Here is a 14,759-nt window from a genome sequence, read left to right on the forward strand (position 1 = left end):
CAGTTGATGTCAGATTTAATTGTTGGTCAGAAATATGATGTTTAATTGTGATTTAAGCACATGATTTTAGAGACATCTGTCCTTATTCAAATAAATAGGACTTTTTGCTATAGTTTTTTAGTTTTATTGTTCATAAAACGCAGTTATTGACCAATCAAAATTAAGTACTGAAACTAACTGTCTTATAAGGGTCTATACCAGTGGTCTCCAACATGGTGCCTGCGGGCACAGAGTCTGGGAGTTGCCCACCAATGCACATTCTTTTAACAGCTTCAATTTTAATGTTTATTTATTACATATTTTTTATATTAGTTTGCCTTCTTTTATGTATGTTAGCATTTTAAACAATGATAAAAAGTAAACATACCAAAAAGCAAAATAAAATCAACAAGTAAAAGAAAAAGTAGACTATATCAAAAAAGTAGCCCTCAAGAATGTTTTATCCATTGTGGTAGCCCTTGCTCACAAAAAAGTTGGAGACCCCTGGTCTATACTGTACCGAGCCCCTAAGGTGACATTGAAGTAAAAAATCTAAAGTGTAGAAACTTTCATGTGCTCACGCGAAACCTTTATGTGCAGAATTTTTTTTAAGTTTAGTTTCGCGTGCTCACGTGAAACTTTTGCATGCTCAAGTAAAACTATCGCGTGCAAAAGTTTTATGTGAGCACGCGATAGTTTCATGTGCGCACGCAATATTTTCACGTTTACTGTAGCCAGATGAATTATAGCAGAAATTGGTAGGAACAATTATCAATTTGCTAGTACCAACTTTTACCAAAATTGTACCAAATACGTTTTACTTCTTTGTTCATTTATGTTTAGTCATTTAAATTGTATTTTTCATTTGAATTTTAAACATGTTATATTAAAGTAATTTAAACAAATAAGCAAAGAAAACCCCAATAAATAAATATAGGCTACATTTAAATTCGCTGGTTGTCCTGTAGGTGACCTTGTAACACTGTTGTCTTACGATGCATTTATGAAATAACGATTACTCTAGAGCACTCATAGATCTACAATGATTTTTAAGTGCAACTTAAGGTACGAAGCTTTTGGGAAACGGCCCGTAATTCTAAGATGATTCGTACGATTGTTTTTACGATCTACTTAGTCTTACGATGCTTTTGGGAAACTCGGCCCTGGACAGTTTTACGTGCGCACGCGATACTTTCACGTGGGCACACGATAGTTTCACGTGCGCATGCGAAACTAAACTTTATTTAATTTTTGCTCCATGTCCCCTTAGAGGCTCCGTAATACTGTCCTGCTGAGTGTTTTGCATAATGTTATACCAGAACTGACTTTAAAATGCAAACAGTGATTTATCATGAGATAGAGAGGATCACATTATCATTGATATTTAAAGACATTGAAACAAGAGAAAATGACAAAAGTATGGGAGAAAGGGAGAAGACAAAGTCCTGGAAACTCTTCGACTGCAGATGTTGGTCTGGTTCGGCCCACCCACGACGACTTCAGTGATCTCTGATGGCGATGAATGATGATGTCACAATAGCTCAGGCCAGAAGACAAGAGGAAAAAGCTTATCATCACTAATGCAACAAAGCATAATACACACACACACACACACACACACACACACACACACACACACACACACACACTGTATAAGTATGCTTGAATACACAAACACACACATATGTACTTACACTACAGCCTGATCTCATGAGAATTCATACATATTTTACGAGTTGGTTTATTCATATAAATCATGGGAATAGAGATAGCGTTGTACATACATTCATCCCCAAACATCCCCAAAGTTGTGCGTATATACTTGTGTTCGAGTTTTTTAGAACGGTGCTGCGCGGCACTGAGCTGCGCGTCCGGTGTGCGACCCCCTTTAAGTTGTTTCAAAACTTGACACCATTGACTTCCATAGTATTTTTATTTCCTGCGGAAGTCAATGGTCCTCCTTTTTGCAAATTTGCCTGATTACAAATGACTTACTTTGTGTACAGCAAAACAAAGAAATGTATACAGGTTTGTAACAACATGAGGGTGCGTAAATAATTTTGGGGTGAACTGTCCCTTTAAGATTTCTGTATTAGCAAAGCAGCACAACAAGGAGGTCCACCAATTTAAAATCTAGCGTTTTAAGATTATGATATCGGTTATCCATTGAACAGAAAGTGTAAATTAGATATTAAGCACTGCAAAACATACTATTATCATTTTTAATTAGCATTATTATGGAACTACAGTATGAAACCGATTGTGTAACATCTGTATGTTGATTGTTTAATGTGGCATAGTGTGTAGTAGTATATGGGTAGGTAAGTCTATGCAAGTATAGCTAAAGTACAAATATGAAAGAAATTGCTGACACTTGCTGAATGCTGATTTGAAAACACTTGAGTTTGACTGCGTAAAAGAAAATGAAGTGACTTGCTGCTGCTTGTTCAATTGCTTTCTTATCAAAATAATTCTTCAGGCTGTTCTCAATATTATCATGGGTGGTCCAGTTTATTTATCCCTTTTTGTGCATTCTAGTAAAAAAAAAACATCTGGATTTCATTCATGGTAATTCTATTGCAAATTTTTTGATATACAAAATATAGCAGCTATTTTAATTGCGCTCTCTGGTGGAAATTACTGCTGGAATGATTACAGCCTCCCAGTTATGCAAACAAATGTGGCACAAATATAGTAGATGGGTTTGCATCACTGAAATATTTCACTTTGTTTATCTACAGGGATGTTTTTGTGCAAACAAAAATATTCGGCACCACCAGTGTTTACTGGTTGAATAAATGAGTCTATTCGATAATATTCTGACCTATGACGCAGGATTATTATGTCTAATACATTCTGCGACCACAGCAGAGTCTCATATTGGATCGAATTAGATCTCCACAAAGGCTCCAAGGACAGTGTTTTTACTGCCAGTTACAAGAAATACACGGCCACTCAAAATACTCTCAAAGGAAACCAGTACATTATTGTGACATACTCATTTTCCTAAATACTACTGCCAACTGTCATACAGCACTACATGCAGTATTTCTGTCAATACTCCTTCCAGCTGCCAAGTTGTATTTCTCAAATGAAGTGACAGAAGCAACAAGTCTTCCAGTGATGGATAATACATCATTGAGCCTGAAGTTCCTAAATCTGCACTTCTGAGGAAGTGATCATCAACTTTGGCACTAATAACATGCATTAAGTGTGCACACAGACTGTGTTGTTACAAAGGCGATGAATGAAAGATTATTTGCGAGTGATTATACTGTAGTGCCCAGCGGTACTAAAATAAAACATAACAGATTTTAAGCATAATAAACTTCATTTAGTGGGTTCAGAAATGATAAATAACATCTCTTGGTGCATATACTGTAAACATACAAAATGGTCCTTAGTGTCACTGGGTCAGTAAGTACACCTTGTACCTAAAGAGTTCTCATACTGGTACCAAATAGTGCTATAAGTACCTCAAAGGTATATAGTACCAACTGTATGCATATCTGTACCAAAATAGTACATATTGGGAACTTTTAAAAGAGTACTGTCCCAGTGACAACTTTTGTACCTTACAGAGACAAACCAAACTGAGTTACAGGACCTAAAGACTGAATCTATTGTATGTATAACAGTTATTGTCACAAATATTTTTCTGAAAGTAATATGAAGTAACATCCTTGCGCAATTCTATGCAAATGTCAACAATTTCATGAAAAGTACATTTTTAACCAAATTTTTTATTTGGTGGTTTAAATACCCATGCAAAGTCTCTATATTGATATCATATCAACATATATTTTATATTACTTTAACTTAAAAAAATAAGTAAAACATTTTACCTTGTTTTTTTAAAGTTGTTTAAACTTCATGTTGCAAGTTTTTAAAGCATTTCTTTCCATAGTTAACTAAGTGCAAATTTCATAATTGTCACATCCATTGCGGAGAAATGTTACATCCATAACACAGTTTCTTCCTCATAAATGCACATTTAAACTTAAAATAAAATAAACATTATTGGGCAGTTTACACTAATCCTAGACTAAAATAAATGTAAGAGCTGTCCAAACTAAAACAACTTAGAATATCTTAAAATACATCAGTGCCCTTTGATTTGCCTCAAACTGCACACAAGTAATGTTTTTAGTAAGGCATGTTTGTTAAAAATCTTTTTTTTTTTCTTATTCTTTATTAGTCTAGCCCTGGATTAAGCTAATCCCAGTCTGGGAAACCACCTCTAAATGTTCTCTGAGGAGCTTTTATTCTCACATCCATAATGCATGCATGTTTCCCTCATCTTAAATAGAAAACATGAGTATAGACTGATATTTTTCTGATATCTGGACCATAGACTGTAAAAAATATGGACGTATTGACCGTGACGTCACCCATATGTTTGCGAAGAGTTTTTTAAAGCCAATAGTTGGCGGGGCCTGCTGTCGCCATCTTGGCACCACACCACTGCGCATCACTCACGGAAAACCGAAAATGGGTAAAGAGTAGGGTGACCAGACGTCCCGAAAAATTTATCTGTCACTCAAGTGTCCACGCCCTTAATTATGCAGAACTTTAAGGCTTGATATAATTTAAACAAATGAGTTACAAAAAAATTCACCCCCCTCACAGTTGTCATGGAGGGCAACATTTGCTACTGTATATAGACAAAAAAAACTTTTTTGTACCAGGCTGTAAGCACGTTTATTTCTGCTGTAAAGTTGGGCATTTTAACATGGGGGTCTGGATGGACTCCCGTCAATGAATTGCAGTTTTAATCACTTCAATGTTGGCTTCATGATAGAGACTGGAAGGTTGCCCCTTGGTCTGGACTCTATCATCAGGGGTTTATACAAATATAAACAGATGGTTCAATATATTCAATATATTAATTACAACAGGCACTATTCTCTATAGAATTTTTTTAAGGTGACATAGAATGATTGAGCGGATCATTTATCCTTGTTCTGTGATGTGACATGTAGACACATTTTTTTGGGGGGGGGTCTGTAATGCCTTAGAAGCTTCCTAAAAACCTCTCTCAGATAGCTCTATTAGGGTGGGAGAATTTAAACAAGGGGTTTTGCACCTATTTGGCTCCCCCTACTGGCTTTACTTGCAATCTCATTACTGATTGGCTGACTTTGCTGCCACTCAAAAAATGTAGCCAATTATTTTAAAGTGGATGTGCAGTTAGACATAGATATGTATATAAAGGCTAGATGGCTCGTCCGCGCTGCTGGCCAATTGAGTGCAACGTCCGCATTTTGGCGGCCATCTTACGACAGGGCGCTCGCTCACTCGTAGCATTGAGTTTTAATGACCATAACTTGCTTAATTTTTTACCGATTTTCAAACGGTTTGGTTTGTTATAAACGTCAAAGATGTACCTATGACACTGCATACCTATACTAAAAATAAAAAATAAATTCATGAAACATGTTAAAGCATCCAGAATTATAGCCACGTTAATAACGTTTGTAAAAACCCAAACCGTTTGAAAATCGGTAGAAAATTGAGCAAGTTATGGTCATTTAAAAGTACCTGCACCATTAAACTCAATGCTACGAGTGAGCGAGCGCCCTGTCGTAAGATGGCCGCCAGGTGATGCCGTTAGGGACTCCGCCTTGAGCCATAGCCTTTATATACATATCTATGCAGTTAGATGCCTGTGATGTCATAAGCATCAGTTTTTCAGATTGGGCTGTTTTCTGGCTGACATTTCTAAAAGAAGAATTACTATGAGACTGAGATGTTTAGCATGTCTAGCACTTTTTGTATGTTTGTGAATGTGGGTAGACTACCATTATTCAACAAAGACAAGGTAAAATGGTTTTTCATTCTCTGTCCCCTTAAAAGTAAAGGGCCATTTTTGTTTAGAATATACTGAGTAAGTGAAATACTAAATTAGTTAAATGGCACAGAGAATACGGTACTGTACAAATAAGTAGGCTAAGGCAGTTATGCAATACATACAAGAAAGTATAAAAGTTTTGATCTGTTGCATAAAAACTCCTCTGTTTACTTTGCGGTTTTAAAAGAATCATAGATACGGATCAAGTGCATTTGTAAAGATAAACCGTACATATCACAGACATCAATGCTCAGCAGGTCTCTACCTATCCTCTGCAGCACTCGGCTGAGACACGTCTATTATAATATAAACAGATTAATGTCAACAACATTTAAAGGACATAAAAACACGGTGGAATGTGTGCCACTATTGCCTGCCAATATAAACCAGCGTATGCTCAAAATATTTCTAAATCAGTTTAACATAGCCATTCATTACAAGTTCTCCTTAACCAAACAACACACAGTATTTCACATAGCTCATTGTTTAACATTTACAATGATTCTGCACCTCAGTACTAAACATTTCAACTTTTATTTTACTTTATTCTGCTTCGTTCTGTGAGGTCCTAACTCAAATGGTAAGAGTTTCATAATTAGACGTAATAATGAAGGAACCCAGGGCCCCTGAAACACTGAGGGTCTTTGTTTTGCACAAGATGGGGCTGAAGGACGAAGAAATCTGTTAAGAGCATCTTTGTTGAAAAGGATGTATTTAGACACATTTCTCTCATGTTAGTGGATGAGCTGAGATGAATCAATCAGTTGCCTTCCACACCCATTTAACACAACTCCAATCAGGACCTTAATGCACTCATCGATGGAGACAGCATCACCAAAGTGTTATACAAGGTTGCTGTGGTAGCAAGAAAGCCTGATGTGTAACTAATCTGATGCATATGAACATTAATGAAGTCATGCCGATGAGTTTCGTATTTTGCAAAAAGACATGATTTAATGCTTAAAGAGCCCCTATTACGTTGCTAAAAATAGCATTATTTTGTGTATTTGGTGTAATACAGTGTGTTCACATGGTTTATGGTTAAAAAAACATTATTTTTCACATATCATATTATTGTTGCTCCTCTATGTCCTGTCTCTCTGAAACGCCTCAATTTGTACAAAGCTACGATTGGTCAGCTATCCAGTGCGTTGTGACACGCTCCCAGCAGGAGTTAATATCGTCTTTACTACTTAATACGAGCCCGAATCTGATCCAGAAAATGCAGATGGTCAAGCTGAGCGATCAACTTTGACAGCACAGCTAGAGCAGAACGTAACAAATTGGTAAGGTAAGGATACTAAAACATTAAAGCAACACTAAACAGTTTTTGCTCTTTGCTCCCCCTACAGGTTAGAAGTGTAATTGTCTATTACCACTGTCGTTAATACTTCAGCATACGCACAACCGGCGCAACATCATAGAATGTCTCTGAACAGGTTCACGCCCACTTTTGGGGGAAAACAGACTAGACCTTCCATTGACTTCCATTCAAAATAGCGGAACAAAGCAACGTTCGTACACAGCCGGCAGGCGTAAATAACTTATGAAATCACTCAGATTAAACATGTTGAGTAATTATCTGTCCACCCATAGATACCTGCCATAGAGCACGAAATATACATCAACACATTTAATTTGGTCAGTGTAGAAGCATGTCCCTTTCATTCTCAGAGCGTCAAATTTGTGTAACAACGCTCCCTATTGGCCAGAGGTGTCTTACCCGGACATTTACTCGTACCTCATCGAGTCAACAGGGAAGACAGTGAATGATTTAACTTCGTATTTGAAAGTTACTTCGCATTTATATATTATGTCTGAGTGCACTTTTCCGTCCAGCCATACAACTAACTAGCTTAGCGATATTTACAGCAATCACTGGATAGCGTTGTTACACAAATTTGACGCTGGGAGAATGAAAGGGACATGTTTTTATATTGACCAAATTAAATGTGTTAATGTATCTTTCGCGCTCTATGGTAGGCAGGGTGGACAGATAATTACTCTGAGTGATTTCATAAGTTATTTACGCCTGTGTAGTCAGTAGCAAATTCTTTTAATATGAAAACATTGACTACTTTCAAACTGTGAGTCAGAATCGGGCGGAATATGATAATATCGGTCGTGTTCACATCAACCAGCCCAGGAAGTAAACTGTTGCTTACAATCCTTGTGTTCGTTGTAGTCCAAGAAAAGCATGGAGATGATAACTCGCGTCATCGTAGACTTTGGGATTTGTACCTTTGTAGATCGTTAACATGTACTAACACACACTTACACACCAAAAGAAATGTAAAATAATGAAAAGGGGCTACTGTACCGAGTTGACAGTGAGCTATACAACAAACTGCAAGTATGAACTGAAGTTAAGCATTGCCCAGAGCTGGTATGGAGTGTATGAAGTTGGTGCCAAACAGATAGGTTCACCTCCGTGTTTAAGCTGACAAGTCAAATAATGCAGCTCAAACTGAATGTGCAGCCCAATGTGCATACTTTTGCACTATTTGATGTTGTTTTGTAGTTGAAATAGTAGCTTGAATTATATTCTTATGGAAATATCTACACTGAAAGCCCCAGTCAAGGTCAAGGTCAAATTTATTTATTTAGCTCTTTAAAACAGCATAAATGCTGACCAAAGTGCTGCGCAAAATACCAAACAAAACAGTGTTGTTTATACTTAAAATGTCAAGTAATCATGACAAAACATTACTTACAATTATAAAACGGGCAGTTCTGGTTCTTCATTCTGATTGGTTGAAACGCGTTCTAAGCCGTGATAAAATACACCGGTAACCTCACGGTTCAGACCACATTACATAAGTATCACTGCGCCACTGTTGCTGCGTACTGATTTATGAGAATAAACACAACAGTCTTTAATCATATTTTTAATTTGTCTAAAATTGCACAATTAATGGCGATATCCAAATAAATGTCAATAAATACTGTTGAGTCATCTCGTCAATAAAGAGAAAACGTTGTCTGAGGAGTTTATAACTGAAGTTCATACGCCCGCTATAGTCCACTGGGTGGCGATCTTTCCCAACTTAAACACTGACGCATTCACTGAAAACACCGTGTAGTACTGTTCATGTCTGAATCTGATGATTTCTTACTAAAGTTCTTCACAAAAATGGAATTATCTCCGCTTTTAGCTGAAAATTTGAGAGGTGATAACTGATAAGAGAACAAATTAAGGTAGGATGAAACTTTTTGTTGTTGTTGTTGTTGTTGTTTGAAAGCGGATGGTCTGTTCTTTCATTTTATATTTATGTTTATTTAAAGAAGATATTTTTTCTGTAAGGCATTAAACTAAAACCGGGTGGCAACTTAAAAAAAAACGCTGACGGGGAAAGAGTTCAGCATGCTTCCAAGCATATTTGATCATCACTTCAGCAGCACAATATAAATGTTAATGTATAAATTAGATGAATGGTGATTTATAAAATAAACACCACCGTCTTTAATCATATTTTCATTGTATCTTTGCTGCGTCTGTGTTGTTTGTGAACTGCGCTCTGTTGCAGCCACACTTGATTCTGAGGAACTACTTTGTTTGGCGGATGAGTAATATTTATACTAATATAATTACAACTTATTTGTGTTTTATTTTATAAAATCCCGCTAACTTTATGCATATGAAGTAACCGTTTTATAAACGCAATAGGCCTAACAACGCCCCTTAGCTGTTATAAAATGCACTGGTAACCCACTGCTTCTTGGGGTTTATTGCTTTATTTTGCATTTTGATTCAAGGTGCCATAGAATATAAAATGATATTAACCTAGGCATAGATGAATAATAAGAGTTCTGTACATGGTAATGACATATCGTGAGTCTTAAACGCGTTGTTTCCTCATTCTTATGTAAACCTCATGCATGCAAAAGACTGCTGGAAAACAGACCAATCTCAACATAACACCACCTGTGATGTAACAGTCGAGATCTACGCCTCAACTACATAACAGCCAATCTTCTGGCCAAAAATCTGTAATGTTATACTATATTAACAGACGTGAGATTAATTCTTAAGAAAAACAGCATTTCAGATAATTTTTTTTACATTTTTAGTTTGTAACAAGTTTTAGTTGGTGTAAATAGTTATTTTAAAAGAACTGCCCATTTTTAACAAATCTAAAGTTACTTAATTGATACAAGGTCTATTAAGGGGTCAAAAATATTACAAATGCAAAAAGAGAGAATGTAAAAATAAACAAGTTAACCATTTTTATATAAAGTTACTAAATAGTTCCAAAATATATTAAAAAACACAACATTAACAAACAGCCGTAACAATTGTCTTAAATATATGATATTAAAACTATAGACATGTGAGATTAAAGCATTTAAGACCCCCCCCCCCCACACACACACACACACACAATCCGACCGGCCCAACTGGAATATCACTTGGCCCACCTTTCATCATCTGGAGCCGGCCTGCCTCCAAATAGGGCAAAAATAGACCATTTCATTCAAAGTACAAATTATAGGGTTGTAAATTGACATGTAAAAACGTTTCTTGATAATTTCTTCCATTATATTTGTTGTCCTACTAAGTCAATAGTTACAATCAGCTGTGTGCATACCATCATTTATTTATTTTGTGTTATAAAAGTAAAAAAAAACTCATACAAGTTTAGAACAACTTGAGGGTGAGTAAATGATGACAGAATTTTTATTTTGGGGGGAACTATCCCTTTAACTTACAAAAACCCTAAACTAAAAAATTTAAGTGCAATGAACTTAAAATCAGTACAAGGAACACCCATAAGCCATTGTGCCTGAAAATGTTTTGATTTTCACACTTGTTCAAAGAATATCGTGTTTGTCCCTTTTTCATCCAAATAACCCAGCACTTTTTGGGCGTAGTGTATGGTCCTAGTATACCTACAGTAAAGAAAATGCTGAGTTATTTTCAACCCAGCGTTGGGTCAAAAAGAGGGCATATTACTTTTTTTTTTTTTTTTTTTTTTGCATTGCTAGGTCAAATACAAACATTTATTAATTTATTAATTAATCAATGGCTGGGTTTATCCCTTTTTGACCCAAAGCTGGGTTGAAAAAACCCCAGCAATTTTTAGAGTTTGTACTGTTCTCTAAATCAACAGTAGAGCATTGCATTAGCAGCGCAAAAGGTTGTGGGTTCAATCCCAGCGAACACATAATTATAAAATGTATGCTTTTTAATGCACTGTACTGTAAGTCACTGTGGATAAATATAAATGTACAGTACATAATTTCAGATGCAACTAAAGACTATTACACTATATAGGTAAGTCAACTCTAAAGTGTTGTCTTGCAAAAAAATTGCCCTGTATTTAACACTATAAAGTATGGAATAGGGGAAGTAAATAAACAAAACGTTACCAAGCAAGAAGCTGCACATACAGTAAAACACAGATTTACCCTCTCTTTAACATCTGTACTTGATAATTGAACTTTTAAAAACAGCAGGTGGTCCTTGCATCTCAAGCTCTCTGGAGGCGAATCTGTTGGCAGGGATAATTATAGAGAATCAGACTGCGCTTGATGTGACAAAACCTTTCATATTTGATTGTACCTATCAACACATCATCGACACTAAACATTCTTTAAAGACCATTAACTCATGATCTTACCTGCCTTAGTCTGAAAGCCTTATTTACACTCTATAGTCAGCCTGAATATGACCCCAGGAGGTAAAGGTGTATGTTACAAAAGACATAAAATGCTGCAATTTGCTTGGATCCAACAGTTTCTCCAGTGAGCAGCAGTGTAACGCGTGAAGTGTCATCTACCTTTATCTGTATTCATAATATTAGGAATCTGACTCATAACTTGGAAATATAACCTGAGGCACAGGGACGTGACTTTCAGAATAACAGCGTAAAAGATACAGGATACAATAAAGCAGCTTTAACATGTGTCGCCGCCAAAAAGTAGCTGAGGTGCCCGCAGGTGAGCGCAGCTTTTCACAACAATGCAGTGTTGAGTTACGAACACATCGAGAAAGGATGCGCCTTATTTGTTACATAGCCACCGTTTGTCCATACTGTCAAAAATAAAAAGTTGGGTCAACTTAAAAAATAACTTCAATTGGTAACACTTACAAAATAAAGGTGAAAAACCAATTTTTAGGTGTTACCAATTGAAGTAATTATTTTCAAGTTGATCCAACTTTTATACTGTAGTGCATGTTATTGCCTTGAACATCTGTGGTCTTCAGTTTATAAAACACTTTTCAAACTTTGTAAACATCTTGATTTATTGTACTCTGTACATGCAACCGTATAAATGTAAATGTAAAACATTCATAAACAAACTATTATATAAAAATATATAAAAGAAACTACAAAAATATGAAATGCAAATATTTACGTAGCTGTATATAAGGTTCAGATTTCACTTATTGTTATGTTTACTTCTCAGCCACATGTAATCCTATAAAATAAGATTATTTGTACGAAACATCAACCACCCTAAACAAAAGTACGCATAATCAGCATACAACACATTTGAGTCCACATCAAATAAAGGAGAATAAAATAAAAACAGCTCTTGTCGCAATCCAAGTCAGTGTTATTGTAGTTCAAATTCACTTTCCTTCAAGGATCAGGGTTGTACTGGTACAAGTCTACATCAGTATCATTCAACTTGTGAGAGATCCACCCATCTGTTTATTCAAGGGTTCTGCTTTGCATTTTTATTTCTGCTCTTTTTCTTTTTGGGATTCTGCACGGGATGATCCTTCGATGGACCTTCGAGTGCATGAGATGAGTCATTGTGTTGGCGCGCATATCTCTTGCATTTGCAGGACGTGACGGCTGTGATCTTGTAGGTGCGCGTGCTGCCGTCCTGACACTGGAGTTTGATGCGTTGGGTGCGTGTGCGGTCGGTGACGCAGCGCCACTCCTGAGCGTCCCGTCTGTTCCAGTAGTGACCCCTGCCGATCCAGTTTGGCAGCAGGTGCGTGGGGAGACACTCCCCGGCACACACCAGCTCTTTTACAGGATTCAGGCTGGTGCACTGGCCGTCAGATATGTATTTAGTGGATCTCAGCTCCCTGCAACCGACCTGGTGCTGTTCTGCAAAAAGAGGGTTTAAAAAAATAAAAAGATGAGCGAGACACAGGTACCAATCTGAACCAATTAGATCCACTATTGGATGCTTTTTCTTCATTATTTAGTCCAAGCCATGCAATAGTAAAACATCTTTTACATAAACTTATACTGCATTTTATGAAATGTGTTTACACAATTATATTTTTGTCTACTAAACTAATTTAGTCAGGCATGCATACACCTGCAGATCAAAAGGTCTTTAAGATCATGAGAAAATTACAATAAACTTATTCACTTATAGTGTGATTTATTATTAGGCTTCTCAGTTTCATAGGGTACAGCCTACAAAAAGGCACGAACAGTATCATCAAATGCAACCGAAGACAAAAATATTTAACTTGGCATGTTTTATAAAAGCAACACCCGTATGCATACGTTTTAGTTGTACAAAAAAATTATTAGAAACATGTTATTACATTAAAAAAGTAAATACCCACCGGTTTGGTCTCCAGTGTCCGCGCGTCTCCCTCCATTGCGCGCTCTATTTAATGACGCATTATTCGGAGTCTCGTGGGAGGATGAAAGCGCGCGCCCGTCAAACACTTCAGTTGCATCGTTTTTGAAAGCGTGACAGCTCTTCATGAGAAAACAAAGCAGAAACAGCAGCTGGTATTCGCATGTGCTCAGGGGCATTGCAGAGGAGTTCAGGTCACTGTCTCTATGAAAGTTTCGAGAATGATCATTTTACCTGTTACTCGTGTATGTTTATATACCCGCCCACTCAGTGATCGGCAGTAGGCAGCGCGTGGAATGATAAGCGTGCGGGGGTGTGGCCGTCCCTCGTCCTTGCCACGCCCATCAAACATCAACATTATTTTGTAGTTATATGGAAAATTATTTCAATTGGAGGTAATCTTTCTGAAAACATGATAGGAATCATTTTTAATCGGTGATGATTATTTTCTATTTATTTTCTATTTTTATGTTTATTCGCATGAAGCAAAGAGACAGTTAAACTATTTGCATTAATGGAATGAACACCAAGACACCGCCAGTATATAAAGAAATAACGTGTTTTTGTTACTTTCAGGAAGCCTATTTATATCTGATCTGACCCTCGTTTTTTGCTCAGTGCATTCAATTTAAGTTGAATCAGTCTAATAATGTATTTGCATAACTTTTGTTCATTTCTGCTATTGTGCATTCTTACAATAATCTGAAAACCAAAATAGACTGCGATTATAACAAATATCATTTCAATGTAATCCTTTTTAATAATATTTTCTTGATTTTCTTTACGAGTTTACTTTATGTTTTATAGTTAAACAGTATTTTAATTAATACTGTTTTATTATTTGTTTTATTATTTAATTTAGTTGTAAAATAGGTATATGTTTTTCAGCCAAATACAGCAATTAATATTTAAGGTGCAGTGTGTACTTTTTAGAAGGATCTCTTGACAGAAATGCTAAATAAAATACAAAAACTAAATTATCAGGGGTGTATAAAGACCTTTCATAATGAACCGTTATGTGTTTATTATCTTAGAATGAGACGTTTTATCTACATACACCGAGGGTCCCCTTACATAGAAGTTGCCATTTTGTGCAGCCATTTTTCTACAGAAGCCCTTAACAGACAAACTTTTTTAATAAGTTGTCTCCGATAATGACATGTTTGTCCGGTGAAGCTACCGTAGCTTCTCTTTGTGTTTCAAAAGCGAGGGGTGAGCAGTGGGTTGCAATTCACATCACCACTAGTGGCCGCTAAAATTTACACACTGCACCTTTAAGTGATAAACAGTAGGCTATTGGGTGTAATGGATTACTAATTAAATTAATTAAATATTTTTTTCCATGAATCAATGTAAGAATTACTCTTAATTT

General features: G+C 36.3%; 1 protein-coding gene across 1 annotated transcript; it reads right to left on the minus strand.

The window, feature by feature from the left end:
* Positions 1–11,999: 11,999 nt before the first annotated feature.
* On the minus strand, positions 12,000–14,133 carry sostdc1b (sclerostin domain containing 1b). Its single transcript, XM_055220377.2, has 2 exons — positions 13,371–14,133; positions 12,000–12,897 (listed from the first exon to the last, which is right to left on the minus strand). Exons 1-2 carry the CDS (start codon positions 13,564–13,566, stop codon positions 12,494–12,496), a joined length of 600 nt encoding a protein of 199 aa, XP_055076352.1. The 5' UTR covers positions 13,567–14,133; the 3' UTR covers positions 12,000–12,493.
* Between the last annotated feature and the right edge of the window lie 626 nt (positions 14,134–14,759).

Source organism: Misgurnus anguillicaudatus, chromosome 20, assembly GCF_027580225.2.
Source record: "Misgurnus anguillicaudatus chromosome 20, ASM2758022v2, whole genome shotgun sequence".
Classification (NCBI taxonomy): domain Eukaryota; kingdom Metazoa; phylum Chordata; class Actinopteri; order Cypriniformes; family Cobitidae; genus Misgurnus; species Misgurnus anguillicaudatus.

Coding starts and splice junctions, on each gene's coding strand:
- sostdc1b (XM_055220377.2), bottom strand. CDS start 13,566: ATGCCCCTGAGCACATGCGAATACCAGCTGCTGTTTCTGCTTTGTTTT. Junction 12,898..13,370: donor GGACACTGGAGACCAAACCG/GTGGGTATTTAC, acceptor CTCTTTTTGCAG/AACAGCACCAGGTCGGTTGC.